The sequence below is a fragment of the Haliotis asinina genome, chromosome 2 (assembly GCF_037392515.1).
Source record: "Haliotis asinina isolate JCU_RB_2024 chromosome 2, JCU_Hal_asi_v2, whole genome shotgun sequence".
NCBI classification, from domain to species: Eukaryota; Metazoa; Mollusca; class Gastropoda; order Lepetellida; family Haliotidae; genus Haliotis; species Haliotis asinina.
The window spans coordinates 81,677,405-81,693,659 of NC_090281.1; the positions used below are offsets into that span (position 1 = coordinate 81,677,405).

Consider the following 16,255-nt stretch of genomic DNA (forward strand, 5'->3'; position numbering starts at 1 on the left):
GAAGCTACATTGAAATGTTGCTTAACACAATAAACAAGAAGTTGTCACTTTAGCTTGATAACGACGTAAGAAGCTACATTGAAATGTTGCTTAACACAATAAACAAGAAGTTGTCACTTTAGCTTGATAATGACGTAAGAAGCTACATTGAAATGTTGCTTAATGCAATAAACAAGAAGTTGTCAGTTTAGCTTGATAATGATGTAAGAAGCTACATTGAAATGTTGCTTAATGCAATAAACAAGAAGTTGTCAGTTTAGCTTGATAATGACGTAAGAAGCTACATTGAAATGTTGCTTAACACAATAAACAAGAAGTTGTCACTTTAGCTTGATAATGACGTAAGAAGCTACATTGAAATGTTGCTTAATGCAATAAACAAGAAGTTGTCAGTTTAGCTTGATAATGATGTAAGAAGCTACATTGAAATGTTGCTTAATGCAATAAACAAGAAGTTGTCAGTTTAGCTTTATAACGACGTAAGAAGCTACATTGAAATGTTGCTTAACACAATAAACAAGAAGTTGTCACTTTAGCTTGATAATGATGTAAGAATCTACATTGAAATGTTGCTTAATGCAATAAACAAGAAGTTGTCAGTTTAGCTTGATAACGATGTAAGAATCTACATTGAAATGTTGCTTAACACAATAAACAAGAAGTTGTCAGTTTAGCTTGATAATGATGTAAGAAGCTACATTGAAATGTTGCTTAATGCAATAAACAAGAAGTTGTCAGTTTAGCTTGATAACGATGTAAGAATCTACATTGAAATGTTGCTTAACACAATAAACAAGAAGTTGTCAGTTTAGCTTGATAACGACGTAAGAAGCTACATTGAAATGTTGCTTAACACAATAAACAAGAAGTTGTCACTTTAGCTTGATAACGACGTAAGAAGCTACATTGAAATGTTGCTTAACGCAATAAACAAGAAGTTGTCACTTTAGCTTGATAATGACGTAAGAAGCTACATTGAAATGTTGCTTAATGCAATAAACAAGAAGTTGTCAGTTTAGCTTGATAATGATGTAAGAAGCTACATTGAAATGTTGCTTAATGCAATAAACAAGAAGTTGTCAGTTTAGCTTGATAATGACGTAAGAAGCTACATTGAAATGTTGCTTAACACAATAAACAAGAAGTTGTCACTTTAGCTTGATAATGACGTAAGAAGCTACATTGAAATGTTGCTTAATGCAATAAACAAGAAGTTGTCAGTTTAGCTTGATAATGATGTAAGAAGCTACATTGAAATGTTGCTTAATGCAATAAACAAGAAGTTGTCAGTTTAGCTTGATAACGACGTAAGAATCTACATTGAAATGTTGCTTAATGCAATAAACAAGAAGTTGTCACTTTAGCTTGATAACGACGTAAGAAGCTACATTGAAATGTTGCTTAATGCAATAAACAAGAAGTTGTCAGTTTAGCTTGATAACGATGTAAGAATCTACATTGAAATGTTGCTTAATGCAATAAACAAGAAGTTGTCAGTTTAGCTTGATAACGATGTAAGAATCTACATTGAAATGTTGCTTAATGCAATAAACAAGAAGTTGTCACTTTAGCTTGATAACGACGTAAGAAGCTACATTGAAATGTTGCTTAATGCAATAAACAAGAAGTTGTCAGTTTAGCTTGATAACGATGTAAGAATCTACATTGAAATGTTGCTTAATGCAATAAACAAGAAGTTGTCAGTTTAGCTTGATAACGACGTAAGAATCTACATTGAAATGTTGCTTAATGCAATAAACAAGAAGTTGTCACTTTAGCTTGATAACGACGTAAGAATCTACATTGAAATGTTGCTTAATGCAATAAACAAGAAGTTGTCACTTTAGCTTGATAAACGATGTAAGAATCTACATTGAAATGTTGCTTAATGCAATAAACAAGAAGTTGTCACTTTAGCTTGATAACGACGTAAGAATCTACATTGAAATGTTGCTTAATGCAATAAACAAGAAGTTGTCACTTTAGCTTGATAACGATGTAAGAAGCTACATTGAAATGTTGCTTAATGCAATAAACAAGAAGTTGTCACTTTAGCTTGATAACGACGTAAGAAGCTACATTGAAATGTTGCTTAATGCAATAAACAAGAAGTTGTCACTTTAGCTTGATAATGACGTAAGAAGCTACATTGAAATGTTGCTTAATGCAATAAACAAGAAGTTGTCATGTATAAAGTTGCATGTTTTATTTTGGACTCATCAACTTCTAGAATGCTGATCAATCCTTGTGTATATTATTGTTGCAAGACTCTCTGAGATCATACAGATATCCCCCTAGAACTATCCACAAATTCACAGACATTAGAAGAAGTTAACAAAAGATTACCTTTGGAAAATCAAGGCAATCTTTTCTTGTTTTTGTCAAAAAAAAAACAAAAAAAAATTTGAAAAACATAATCCAAAAAAATTTTCAGTTCTGCAACTATGCAACTATTCCAATAAGGAATTTGTTAACAAGACATTTTTCAGCAGATACTATATTTAAAGCTTAAACCCTCTAAAGACATTTTATCTCTTTAGCATTACATTAGTTATGTTTCACCCTAAAACAGAGAAACATTTATTGGTCTGTGTTTTTGACAAGTAAAAAGTGTTTGCACTATTTTTTTTACCCCTTCAAAAATAAACTAAAGGTCACACATATCAGATGGCAATGATGTGTGGTTAGAGTTACCTGTCCTTTTTTTCTAAGTGGCTCATCAACAGGATGGTAAATATCTGATTCATGTCTGCTCATAATGACAATAGGGGTGCTAGAAACATTTTTTACCAGCTACATTTTTAGAGCATTGAATTTATCAGCAACAAATATCTAAATTCACAAAATACTTTAATTCAAAGAAATGGCACACAGTCTTAATTTACTTAACTCCATTGGACAGAATTTCAACATATGCATCTGACACAATTTACAATGAAAAAGAAAAACTAAGCATATATCATAAAAGGCATTGATTCCATTCACAAATAATGAGTTGCCAGCCTATGTATCTTTGGTCGACACATGTTTACACAACAAAATGAACTGTCAACACTTACACGTGAAACCTCACAACTTCTACATTAATTTGGGCCGTGTGGCATTTTCGCAAGCTTAATTACAACACATACAGAAAGCCTCCATTTCACTGGGAGGCACTATCTTTACTTCACAATCATTTTACACATCCTGGCTGTTTTCACAATGATGAAGCCCGAGGGTATTACATTTTCCTGCAAGCTGTTGTGTAATTGGTTGTAAGTTTATTTTACTCGTCTTGAAGCTTCCACAATGTGTGTTTTTTCTAGAGCCACCTCCGTTTTTTCTGTTCAGTTGCCCTCCCACTGTGCAAGCTCAGACACCACAGGGAAGGTCCCTAACCTCCAGTCATTGCATGAAATAGTTTTGAAATGTGGCTTGTTCAAGGACTGACTGGCCTAAAAAGTGACCAGTCTTGAACAAACACAGCCTGTTCCAAAACCTAACACAAGAAAAAGTAGACATGTTCGGGTTTTTTAGCCAATATATTAATATAAGGACAGTCTTACTAATTACTAGTAAATTTATTTATTTAAATAGCCTGTCCTTCACAAAAATAGACGATCAAGGATCATCATGTTGCTAATATTATGTTTAGGAGACTGTTATTTTATTTTGATTTTGAAAAGAGTTGGTCCACATACTTCATGAAATCTGGGCTGTCTGACTATCTGGATAGATTTTTTTGATGAATTTTCAACACTGATATAACCCCACTTATGCTCAGATATGAGTTTCCTTACCCAATTAAACCTGTCTGTATACATACAACCAACACATTCTTTCCACTCTCTTCCCCCCTCATCAGTCTGCAATGTCAAGCACTTTGGTCGGAAGTATATGCCTTTTGAAAATATTGAGCAATCTCACATGCTGAACTACAAATTGCCTGGACACCAGAACTGAAAGTCTTATAAGAATCCTACCAAAGAGTCTATTCCTGGTAGCAGACTGATACATTTTAGCTATAGTCTGCAGTAAGAGAGTTATCAGAATGTGAGGAATCACAAGGGTGGGCACCTGCAGCGGCAACTGTAACAATGTAACACAATCAGCTTATGTCCCACCAACACAACTCCTACAAGACAAGCCCTGGAGATATGGAGGGCAATGAGGCTAAACTAATGTGTCTGTCTCCACTGGATTGATTTTAAATTAGGCATATGAACACTGGGGAGATAACCATTGTAAGAGATCTAAGAGAAGTGGGGACAACAGACGGACATGTTGCTATGTGACCATGATTTACAATGTTTGAGGTGGATGATATCAGACTCTGATGTTGAGTTTAACGAGCTCCATGACATGCTTCATGTGCTGATTTTTCATGGTGTACAAGTGGTAATTACCTTCCCCTGGAATAGAAAAATCGCCACAAAGAGAAAGGCATACCAAACTATTCCCAAAATATACCTTGAATGCATGAGGAATATGATTCAACAGGTGCTTGGAGAGTTGACCAGACTTGGGAATACATGACACAGGTGCAAGTTTTTCTATAACAATTAATCCAGTATGTGGGTGTTTTTACAATAAGCCTTGGCTATGGAAGGAAATAAATTCTTCCCCCAAATATTTAACCCACGAGATTTACCAGGAATAAACTCTTTGGTGTGATTCTTATAAGACTTATAGCAATAGTTCAAGAAATATCCCAGCGTTGGGACAGCAGAAATGTTCTTCAAACATTGCATGCAGGGAATTGAACCTAGGTCATCAGTGTGATGTGCAAATCCTTTAACCACTAGGCTACCCCACTGCCTCAAACATACAAAACTTATTTGAGAACAGGGTTTCACTGCATTGGCATTAACATAAATATCAAATTAATACTCAAGGAATCAATAATTAAGCCTATTTAAAACCACAAACACCCCCAGGAGAGGTGAAGAAGTTAGTATATCTAAAATATGAGGTACTAATTTTTTCTTTAGAAGATAAATACCACCTTCTCTAAAGTTCTTTCAAGGTATGGGCGGATTACACTTTTCATCCCTGGTGAACACAAATCTCATGGGTGGTAGAAATGGATTTCCCACAAACCTTCAAACGAGTTCAAATAACAGTCCCCATAAAAAAAATACAGTAAAAATGGCAAATCACCATGAAAGATTGCCAAACTTGCCACACTGAGTTATTGAGTATCTGTGTTTACCATTTCCTGATTCCAAAACATAACCATGACGACCCAGGCAGGACAAAGTTTACAAGAACTGTCTGTTTGACAATGACCATACGCCCTGATGACTAACTGAATCCTATCACACACTGATTTAATTGCTGTCTTCAGGAAGGAGTAAACTCAATTAAACTATTCTGATAACAGATATTGACAAATGTTAGTCATTTGTGACAAACAATTTTAACAAAAAACTATCAAAAGATACACTCCAAACACTGGGTGGACACTGTTTAAAAAGCTGGTCTCAGATAGCATCAGATACATGTTGTTTATTTACACAGTAGTGTATACAGAATACATCAGGCAACATATTATCAAGGAAACATATCTAGATTGGAGAATAAATGTGTAGAAACATGTCTTCTCACAGCTATATATCTGATCAAAACTTACATTTCAATACTTTACGTGTAGGATATAACATGATCCCCCCTACCCCAGGCATTATTGAAAAGTAAGCCTTCCGTCCATCGGTCATGTTTTAAGTTATTTACCAACCAAAGATATACTTTAGATATAATTTCAATATTTGGTATTCACTGATGAAATCAACTAGGATGAGACTAGCAGTTGGTGTCTTGCCTTGCATGTGCAATACATGTGCTCTGCACACACTACCCATGATCTGCAAGTGCGCTGCCTGTACTACCCATGATCTGCAAGTGCGCTGCCTATGCTACCCATGATCTGCACGTGCGCTGCCTGTACTACCCATGACCTGGAAGTGCGCTGCCTATACTACCCATGATCTGCAAGTGCGCTGCCTATACTACCCATGATCTGCAAGTGCGCTGCCTATACTACCCATGATCTGCAAGTGTGCTGCTTACGAGATACTACCCATGATCTGCAAGTGTGCTGCCTGTACTACCCATGATCTGCAAGTGCGCTGCCTATACTATCCATGATCTGCAAGTGCGCTGCCTATACTATCCATGATCTGCAAGCGCGCTGCCTATACTATCCATGATCTGCAAGTGCGCTGCCTATACTATCCATGATCTGCAAGTGCGCTGCCTGTACTACCCATCTTGCCAGTAACACATGGTTCATACTGAAACACAATCTCATTTTTCAGCGTTTTCAGTGATCCTTTGTAGCCTTGTGGATAAAATTGCAAGCTTGTAAGTGAAGGATTGCGGGTTCGAAACCAGGTATCGTCACTATATTTTGGAAATTGTCAGTAATGTCATGTTTTATGATCATATTCAGTGATGGAAAGACACAGTCGTATCAATGTTCAAAACAAGCAATAATTAAAAGTTCCGGGACAAAGGGATGTTATTAAGATAATGCCCAGGGTAGTGGGACTTTATTATGATAATGCCCGGTGCAGAGGGACATTATTTAGATACCTGCACAAGGAAGCGAGATTGTATGAGATTTGAGGGATATTATGAGATAAAAAGTGTCCCCTAAGAACAATAGAGTGATGTCACTGTTGGTTAATAACCATTGATCAATAGAGTGATGTCACTGTCAGGTAATAACCACTGATCAACCTTAGTCAAAAAGAACATCATACAGGGAATTCTTTGGAATAGTGACATGATGAAGAATTACTTTCAAATACGTATCTTTAAGTAATTATTAATTTAAAATTGAAACTAGTAGATGAAAATATTCCCAAACCACTTGAAATAACCTGTTAAACATGTAATGTCTTGGAACACAAGCAGCATCATACAAAGTGTGAGAATGAATGAGTGAGTGAGTTGGATGTTACTCCACTTTTTGCAATATTCCAGTAATATCACATTGGGGGACACCAGAAATGGCTTCACACAATGTACCAATGAGGGTTATCAAACTCAGGGAAGTGGTGTAATGAGTGAACACTTTAACCACTGGGCTACCCTATCATCATTCACAAAGTGGGAGAAAAACATGACACAGACATCAGACAAGCTTAGTCTCTATGTGTGTATAATTATCTCCAATTATATATGGAAGATTCAGGACCTTAAGAAACCTAGACTTGCTTCATTACAGATGGGGTGAATGATAGGGCAGGAAAATAAGGTGGTTCTGGGACAACAAGGCAGTCAAATGTGGTAAGGGTGGGCAAGGACTCAAACTCACTATGAAATTTAGACATCTGGGCCACCTCTCTTGTCCTGCACTGATACCAACTACCATTGTGACCATTTAATCCACAGTTTTATTCTGACATAAAACCTGGAGACAGATGAATCTAAACAAGGTCATAAATTTGTACTCACCAGGATTAAACTGGACCTGATCAGCATATCGAGGATTGATGTCTTCGCCAACCTTAGCTGTGCCATTGATCACAAATATGGCTGAAAAAACACAGCGCATTGTGTTAAACACTGGACAAATGCCTACATTATTCAAAGATTTCTGAGGGAAAGTTCTCATGTGCCACACTTTACTATATTCCTACTTTGTCAAGACTTGTTTCTATTGGTTAGGGCTTACAAACCTGAGTGAGTGAGTGAGTGAGTGAGTGAGTGAGTGAGTGAGTGAGTGAGTTAGTGAGAATAATATTTTCCAGATTTCATCACCAGCTTTGAATAGCACTATGGGAGAAAATCTGAATATATACAAAGGAACACTGCCATAAAGTGGTGTTCCCTTATTTATTTCCTTTAGAATATATTGCCAAGTCAGTGACCACCAAATTCTCCTTTAGGCCCAAGCTGGATAAACAGAGACTGTTTCTGCCCAAGACTATATTTGGAGGACAGGTGCAGAAAGATCAGCTGGTTAATTCATCTAAATGCAATCAGGCTGTAGTCAGCAATATTACAGTCATGTTACAAGATCCTAGGCCATGATGCATGGTACTGTAATGCATCAATCCTTCAGCTACATTACAAGACTGTTACATATTACATCAGTAATGGATGCATTTACTTACTGACGAAGGAAGTCTCGCCCAGATAACCTCGACGTCGCAGGGTCACCTCCAATTCCTTGTCTGTCTCATTAACGAAGAGTTTATCACTTTCCAGTGAGATCCAAGCCCAGTTGAGGTGGAAAGGCTGGTTGCCAAGCGTGTTACTACCTAGAAAACAAAGTGATGGAGTCAGAATGGCATGTAGCTGTTTATAAACAAAAAATCTGGGCCAAAACATATGAACTGACACATCACATCTAGGTGAAGAATGAAACTCGGGTGTTAGCTATGATCAGTGAACACCATAACCACAAGGCCACCATGACAGATGAGAAAAAGTAAGGTAAGTTGACAGGAAGCTGCGATTCAGTAGATGAGTTCAATTTGAAGTCACACAGTTCATCTATTTTGTGACAATAAATGTTGTGCATAAACAATAAATACATATGTGAAAGCCTGTCACCAAAGGACAGTGTAATAACTAGATTGACAAACATTTTGTTTAAAACTGTTATGCAACCATGAAAAGATATCTCCATACTGAACAATACAGGACAAAAGTACTCTATAGATTGCCAGCACAGTAGGATGTATTGTAACTCTTTCAAATCAATTGAACACATATTCAATTTGAAAAAAATCTGTCCTCTCCATTTTCTTGTAATTAACTATATCTGATAACTCTGATTCATACTTGTTCAAATGATATGTCATAGAATACTACCATTTCTGAAATATGTTCTCTAAGTATCATAGAGGCATAAAATCATCATCAAACCTTTCTCAATAACCAACATATAGCTGAAAAATTGCTGAGTGCAGAGTCAGACAACATATCAACAACAAACCTTCTCAATAAGGTTCATTATCACTATCATCATAGAAAAACCCTTCTGAGTAAGATTGACGTAAATTGTATCTGTTACATCTTAGCTAATTTATTGCTGCCAAGAGCCATCTCAGCATTGTACTTTCAGCCTCCAGCAGAACATGATCTTCAAACAGCCAACAAAATCTTTTTAGAACCCCATTTATCGCTTATAAATCCCCCTTATTCATGATATGAGTAGCTAAGTGATAATCCAGTACACCTGGTGCAGGTGCTCCATCACATGTTAGTATTACACAGGGAACATATGACTAGTCATGTGTGCTGCATGCTAAAAGGTAACCTAATCACATCACCTACATCACCTGCACAGGTACACACGTATACCTGCCTCGTTAGCTCAGGTAACACTGTTCAGGTGTGAGGGCACATGTTGTGAGATTTCTGATGTGAATGCAGTGTAGTGAAAGAGCTGTTTCAGCACATTTAAATGTTTGTGGATAGTGTCAAGATAGCTGATTGATGGTTAATGTGTGCAATGTCATGTATGATCGAGGGGGTGTAGAAAGGTGTGTCCTACATGGATCAATGAAAAAAAGGACATTGTTAAAATGTTAGCATTGATATACTGAACTTGTTTGTGGAAGGGGGAATAAGTACATTTGATGAAAAAAGTAATTTTATGTAAACTGACACACAATTAAAAAAGTATAAATCATATTCATATTTGCTAACCAAGCATGTGAGCTAGTGAGTTTAGTTTTACGCTGCACTATTCCAGCTATATGGTGGCGGTCTGTAAATAACAGAGTCTGGACCAGACAATCCAGTCATCAACAACATGGGCATGGATGTGTATAAATGGGAACTGATGACATGTGTCAACCAAGTCAGCGAGCCTGACCACACAGTTCTGTTATTTGCCTCTTACAACATGTAAAACTGTTGGATAATAGTTGAACAGCTGACATAAATGCATGGAACCTGAATAACACCAACATAATCACCTCACCAGTACATGTATATGGAATTTTTAGACTGTATTAAATTGACTTTGACATCATCAGTAAATGAAATCACTAGATGAAAGTTGATAATAGAGACAGACAATATTGTCGCAACATACTTCTATGAAAACTGCAGGAATCAATTATCTAACGCTTGTCCATTTATCAGCAAGTCAGTTTTTAGCAGACTGTAGATTTGTCCGGAGAATTGGATTTAGTAATTTCTGACTGACTAGACATCTGATTGGTCTGTTTATTGTTATAGGATACTGCTTGTGTGAAATCAAAGAAGGGGAGTAACTCTCGAATGTCTGCTAACCACACACGACTGACCTGCAGACAGTTTAATTACCAAGCCAGGCCATTCTAGAGACCATGGCAATTTCTGTGCAGTAAATGTAAAAGTATTGGTTAACAGAGCTTTCCTTCCTGTTATAAATAAACGCATACAAGCATCTTCCAGATCCAAAATAAACATCCCTGCAATGGATAAAATAATCTTTTCAGTGAGGTAAAGTATTGTTTTACAAACATTTCTGATGGACCAGAGTTTTCTACACTAATGCAGAAGTCAGCCACCTGCTTTGGTCTGCGAGAGAAGCATGTGAATGCCGTGCTCCATCATGGGATAACACTAAGTAACTAGGTCGATATACAGCCTTATAACATGCACATGCTGCGTCTTACATCACGCTGCGAGTTTCGGCAATAGCAATACAGCACTGATCTTCCTCTGACAGGATAGCGCTTCTCGGAAAGAGGGTTCACCAGATTTCTGGCAGGGCTATCAACACGGAGTATGAATGTTTGGAAGTGGAATGTATGGCTCAAGGTGAAGGTCAATTGGGTAGGAGATATGTAATTTGCACATCTTCACTAATAACTTGTTTATACATCTATGTTGGCTTTTAGAAAGAACCAAATGACATGGAGGAAGCGAGTGTGTGAATTTAGTTTAGCAATATTCCAGGGGGGATACCAGGGCTATATTGTAACCATGTAGATAATAGAGTCCAGGTCTTCAGCATGACAAGTGATTGCTTTTACCACAACACTAACCCACCACCTGAAGAGATTTCACATCAAATATACAACACAACTATAGGGAATAAACTATAGTCCTTTCACAGAGTAAACTTTAAACAACTTTTTAACTTTTTATGTTTAACAGCTTTTCAGCTATATGACATTTACATCTTGAATCTGTAAAAGCCAAGCTCCAAACCACAAATTCAGCTTTTCCTGAATATGAGCAATATCATCTCAACCATAAACATCTGATATTTGTAATCTGACATGATTGCAGCGTACTTCAGGAAACATGTATTCAATCCATTTATCACTGTCAAAAGTTGCAATATCAGGCTGATTCAGAGCCATTTGTAAAAAGGGAAAGGAGGACGGATTTGGTTGTTTAGGAGTTCCTTACATTTGATTGAAGATAAACCCTGACCTTTGACAGGCATGACTTGCGACCTCCTTGTGAGTTACGTATTGCTACACCAGATATGCATTTAAACCAGACAGGTGGGATTACATGGAGGTCCCTGGTGACTTTATTCCCAGTACAAAGCAAGAGATGCATAATAAACCTGACAGAGGACATTTGTTGAAAAGCTTTTATGCAAAAGATTTGGGCCAGAAATATATCATTACACTTAGTTTCTGACGTTTAACCTATATTTTTTAACATAGGCCTCACCAAGTATTGGTTTTGTTGCACAAATTTTCAACCACCAGTTGCCCTGGGTCTGGCCAAACCTGAGTAGGTTTAATGGTGTCCAGTTTTTACTGATGGTCCAAACCACCTTTTGGCCTGAATCTTCACTCAAAGGTCTATCTGTTGGAGATGAGCATGTTTATTTTGCTTATTATTTTTCAAAGCCTAGATATCCCACATGAAAGAGTATGTCTCAGAATCAGAAAGATCTCAGGAATTATTTCTTTAAGAACCAGGAATTTATCAATACATACTACCATGTCTTCGGTAACTGAATGATGTGCAAAGAGAATTAATTTATCCATGCACATCTGAATCTCAGGATAAAAAAAAAACAGTCATGACATCAGGCGTTCTATGTCCTGGAGCAAATGGCTCCTCACTATTCCCACGTCATGCTATTTAAAAGGGATTATTGTAGCCTAGTGGTTAAAGCATGTGCTTGTCAAGACAAAGCCCTGGGTAGAGAGTTTGAAGTCACTGTCCGATGTCCCCTGCCAAGATACTGATGGAATATTACTGGCACTCGCTCATATTTGAACATCATGCTGCATCCTAAGGTTCCGTTCCTCACAAGGTAACTATTTCTGGTGCTTGCTGCAATCATATTGTTGGTGTAGTTTGAAAAATGTAACACCACACTCACTCACTCACTCACTCACTCACTCACGTTATTTAGCAAAAGTGAAGTTGAATAAACTTCCAAAATGCCTCTTTGTGTAAGAGAGCAAAATGGATTAAAAAACAAATATAATCATCTCTGACAATGGAGAAAGCATTTTTTAAATGTGTCTGAACATGTAATAAATTATAGCTTCGTGAAGACTGTCTGGTTCATCTTCACAGTGACAACATACACAACTTTAGCAAAGTGAATGAACTTTGATGTCAACTTAATGAGGATGAATTGTCTGATGCACGGGACCTCTCTGACATGGATTTATTTGTACAATGATTTATAGAGACATCCTGAGCTGTCATTCAACCAAGCTGAATTTTGCTTTAGGCTGTGAATTGTATGGATGCTGTATTGTTTACGTTGCTTCCATTAACAATTCATACAAAAGATTATGCTGAGGTTTCTTGTGTAAGCATTGGTGCTACCAGTTGGTTGGGACTTCTGGACGAAAATTTACCCTTACCTGAGAACACCTGGCATCATCAATGAATTTCACATGATTATCTATTCACAGATCTATTCACATGACTTACACATCTAGCTTTTTTTTCATGCAAAGTGAAAATGCAGTGACAGCTAGTGGAAATAACCTAGTGCCCGATATCCCAGTTGCAAGCTAATTTGTATATCATACTGTATTTGTGTCCTATTCTGTTCCCAGTATTGACTATGTTGCTTACAGGTGGTTGAAAAATAGCAGAAAAATCATCATGGCAAATAATTTTACATGTGCCACTGTACCGGAGTAAACTAACTATTTTCACCCCTCAGAGACATGTCATACTGGAGAGAGTAGAAATGTCCACAAGAAGTCTTTTTCTTTCTTACAAATGACAATCCCCTAAAAACAGTTCAGCCTCTTTACTATTGCTTTTCAAACCATTTCAATTTACACCAGCTTATCTGTTAAAATGAAAAAAAATCCACCTACTTCCAAAAGGAAAAGACATGTTGTCAATACCACACGTCAAGTCATTATTTTCAGTCAGATATATACCGCATTGTAGAAATATTTCTGGAGAACCAGAGAGGCAACTTTTTACTCCACCTTGAAGAACTCTCATGGGAAATCACTTAAATCACCTATTTGAAACAAAAACTACAAAGAGTATCAGGTATCAACCACTCTACTATTCTCAGGTTAGACCAAAACAAACAAATAAGAGATGCTTTCCAAGTTGATCAAGTTACAAAAAACATACCAGGCTGCATGGATGTGCAAAAATGGCAGGTTGGATGCTGGTTGTACAAATACTATCATACACCTGAACAGAGCATCTGTAATGTGATTCCATAACTTATTACCATGGTTACAAAACATGTCTATTTCTGTTTGACTTTAAAGATTTAATTCCACGTAAAGTACTTGTTAACACAGGACACGATAACATCCGAAAGTTTACTTTATCATTCCGAGACCATTAATTTGAGATGTATAAACAATTAGGGATAAATAAATAAACAGCATATCTTGTCTAATTGAATAAGAATAGTGTAAATGTACGCAACTGCCATCCATTCAACACAGCGCAAAGAAAAACTAGTTTCCAGACTTTGGAATATTCATATTCAAAGAAACATGTTTAAATAGTATTCTGATGTGAAACTTTTTTAAACTGAGTTCCTAAACAAAACAAATCATTTGTTATCTGCTGTCACATACTTTCTTAATAAATTCCCCAAAAATATCACAATATGTAAATACTGGATGCCTTACTGATAAAAAAATTTTCAAAATGAGAAAGAAAGAAAACACACCACCTCAAATTGGCTTGGCATGCTTCAAAGTGTTTTCAGCTATCATACTATCTCCCTACAACTTATCCAACAACTTCATTCTTTATCTACTTCAGACACAAAAAATATTTTCAGCTTCATGAACTCCACCAATTTAGGACTTCCATCATGGCTCTATCTACCCCTAGTACATGATATCGAAATGTTCACTGCTGCACCCTCTTCCAAGGAATTATTGAATTATATTGGCATTTTCTGAGAATGTGTAAGTCCTCGTGGGTGCACTATAAGAAAAAGTAATGTTGAAGCATATGGTGCTGACATTGAATGAAGGAGGTTCTTCATCTTCTTCAGACTCCTAGGGCCTCTCGCTGTACACAGCACAAAATATGTATAGAACAAACCAGTGCACAGCATTGACAGAATTACAGGGGACAACCAACTTGATTTCATGTTTAATAATTCATTCTGTTCAATATGCTAAGAGACAGAATGAAAGCTGACAAATAACATTTGACAGGGTTGGTTTGAGGATAATATCTTGAAATAATTCTTGAAATATATTCTTCAATAAAAATCAACCCAATTCCTGAAACGTCTCAAACACAGCATTATAAACCATTGCATCTCTGGGTGGACTCTTCCACCAAGGAAAGGTATTACTTGAAAAATATATAAAACTTTGGAAGATCAACTTCCATTTCTTCTTTTCTTGTGGCATTTTTCTTTCAGAACTTTTGTGTTTTTTACGGAACTGGGTAAGTGATTGCTTGCAACAACGTTCTTAAAAACACACTCAAAGTGAGAGAACATTGTTGAAGTGTGACTTTTCACAATAGTGCCATGATATGGATGCCAGTAAATACTTCTGTATGTTTATTTATATGATAAAAAAAACAGAAAAAAACTAAAACATATACCCCTTAAATAGTCTCACTCATGAACACAGTTGAACATTTGGTACAACATGCTTTCTAAAAGCTGATAAATTCCACTAAAACTTTGAAAAAAATATAGATAGGTTATTTTTTTAAGCAAACATTCACTTTTTTTTCAGTTTTGTTTATTCATACAACTTAACCTAAAGCCAACCCCTTTTCACCATAAAGAAAATAGCTCAATATTTTTTCAGAACTTATCACGGCAACATGACTGGAAGTACCTATATATAGAGTGTGTAGTTAGGTAAACAGTTTTCTGTATTACCCAGTGGCCATGCTTCACACATTTATTTCACAACAAGGGTGTTAGTTTCATCTTGAAGTGTTTAAAACTTTTTTGGTGACCTATCTATGTAACCTCTCTTTGAGCTGAATGTGAACTTGGCCACATTACTGCAGTATAATTTGCACATGTAAACAGTTTTAAAAGCCCAACCAAATTTACTTTAAGTGTTAAATATCAATATGTCTCAAGTGTCAATTTCTTTGCTTTTATACCAGCAATGTGATATTAAAAAAAAAAGAAATTACATTTACAACTGAACAAAAAAAAAAAAAAATATCAAAGAAAGTTAGAATCATGTAGGAATCCAGTGGGATCTTATTCATTTTCACACTGAGGTGAAGAGGATATTTCTTTCTGGGGGCAGTATGTTTTCATAAACGTTTTTTCTTTAAAACAGCTGCATAAAAGACAAGGTGTTCAATTGCAACAGGAGAAGAATTATAATTTACTGAAATGATTTAAAAGGATAAATGCTTTATTAACAAGTGGTAGTTTAACAGACCTCAGAAAAATGTTTAAAGTTAGGTATACAATGTGAACAAACTTACTTTTTCTGCAACTGCCCTAGCTCACAAGATTTTCTATCTTTTACACTTTTTGAGGGGTTTAAGTAAGCACATTACTTGCAAAATATTCTTCTATTGCCATACCAATGTGATGAAATAAGTCATGACAAGACAGAAAGAACTCACACAATGTTCCAAAAATAGTTATCACAATTGTAACACAACTAGTTACATGAATACATTACAATCTATCAAAAGTCAACCAGCACATGTTTCCTGATGACCAGTTTTCTTTAATGTTGAGTCTACAGACATATCATTATACTCTGCATCTACAAAAACTGTTTTTTAGCCCACCTTTTATCAGACAGAAAGCGATTGTTGAGATATATTAGTGAAGCATAAAGATGACAAATACCTGCTGCTTAATGAACATGGTAAGCTGCAATCATGACACAAAAAAAAC

At 36.2% G+C, this 16,255-nt stretch overlaps 1 protein-coding gene across 1 annotated transcript in view; it reads right to left on the bottom strand.

The window, feature by feature from the left end:
- LOC137274424 (FRAS1-related extracellular matrix protein 2-like) overlaps positions 1 to 16,255 on the bottom strand; it is a 189,894-nt gene that overhangs the window by 41,560 nt on the left and 132,079 nt on the right. The window contains exons 3-4 of the mRNA XM_067807596.1: positions 8,106 to 8,252; positions 7,444 to 7,524 (exon numbers count right to left, since the gene is read on the bottom strand). Of these exons, the coding sequence (XP_067663697.1) occupies positions 7,444 to 7,524; positions 8,106 to 8,252 (228 nt within the window). The remainder of the gene's footprint in view (positions 1 to 7,443; positions 7,525 to 8,105; positions 8,253 to 16,255) is intronic.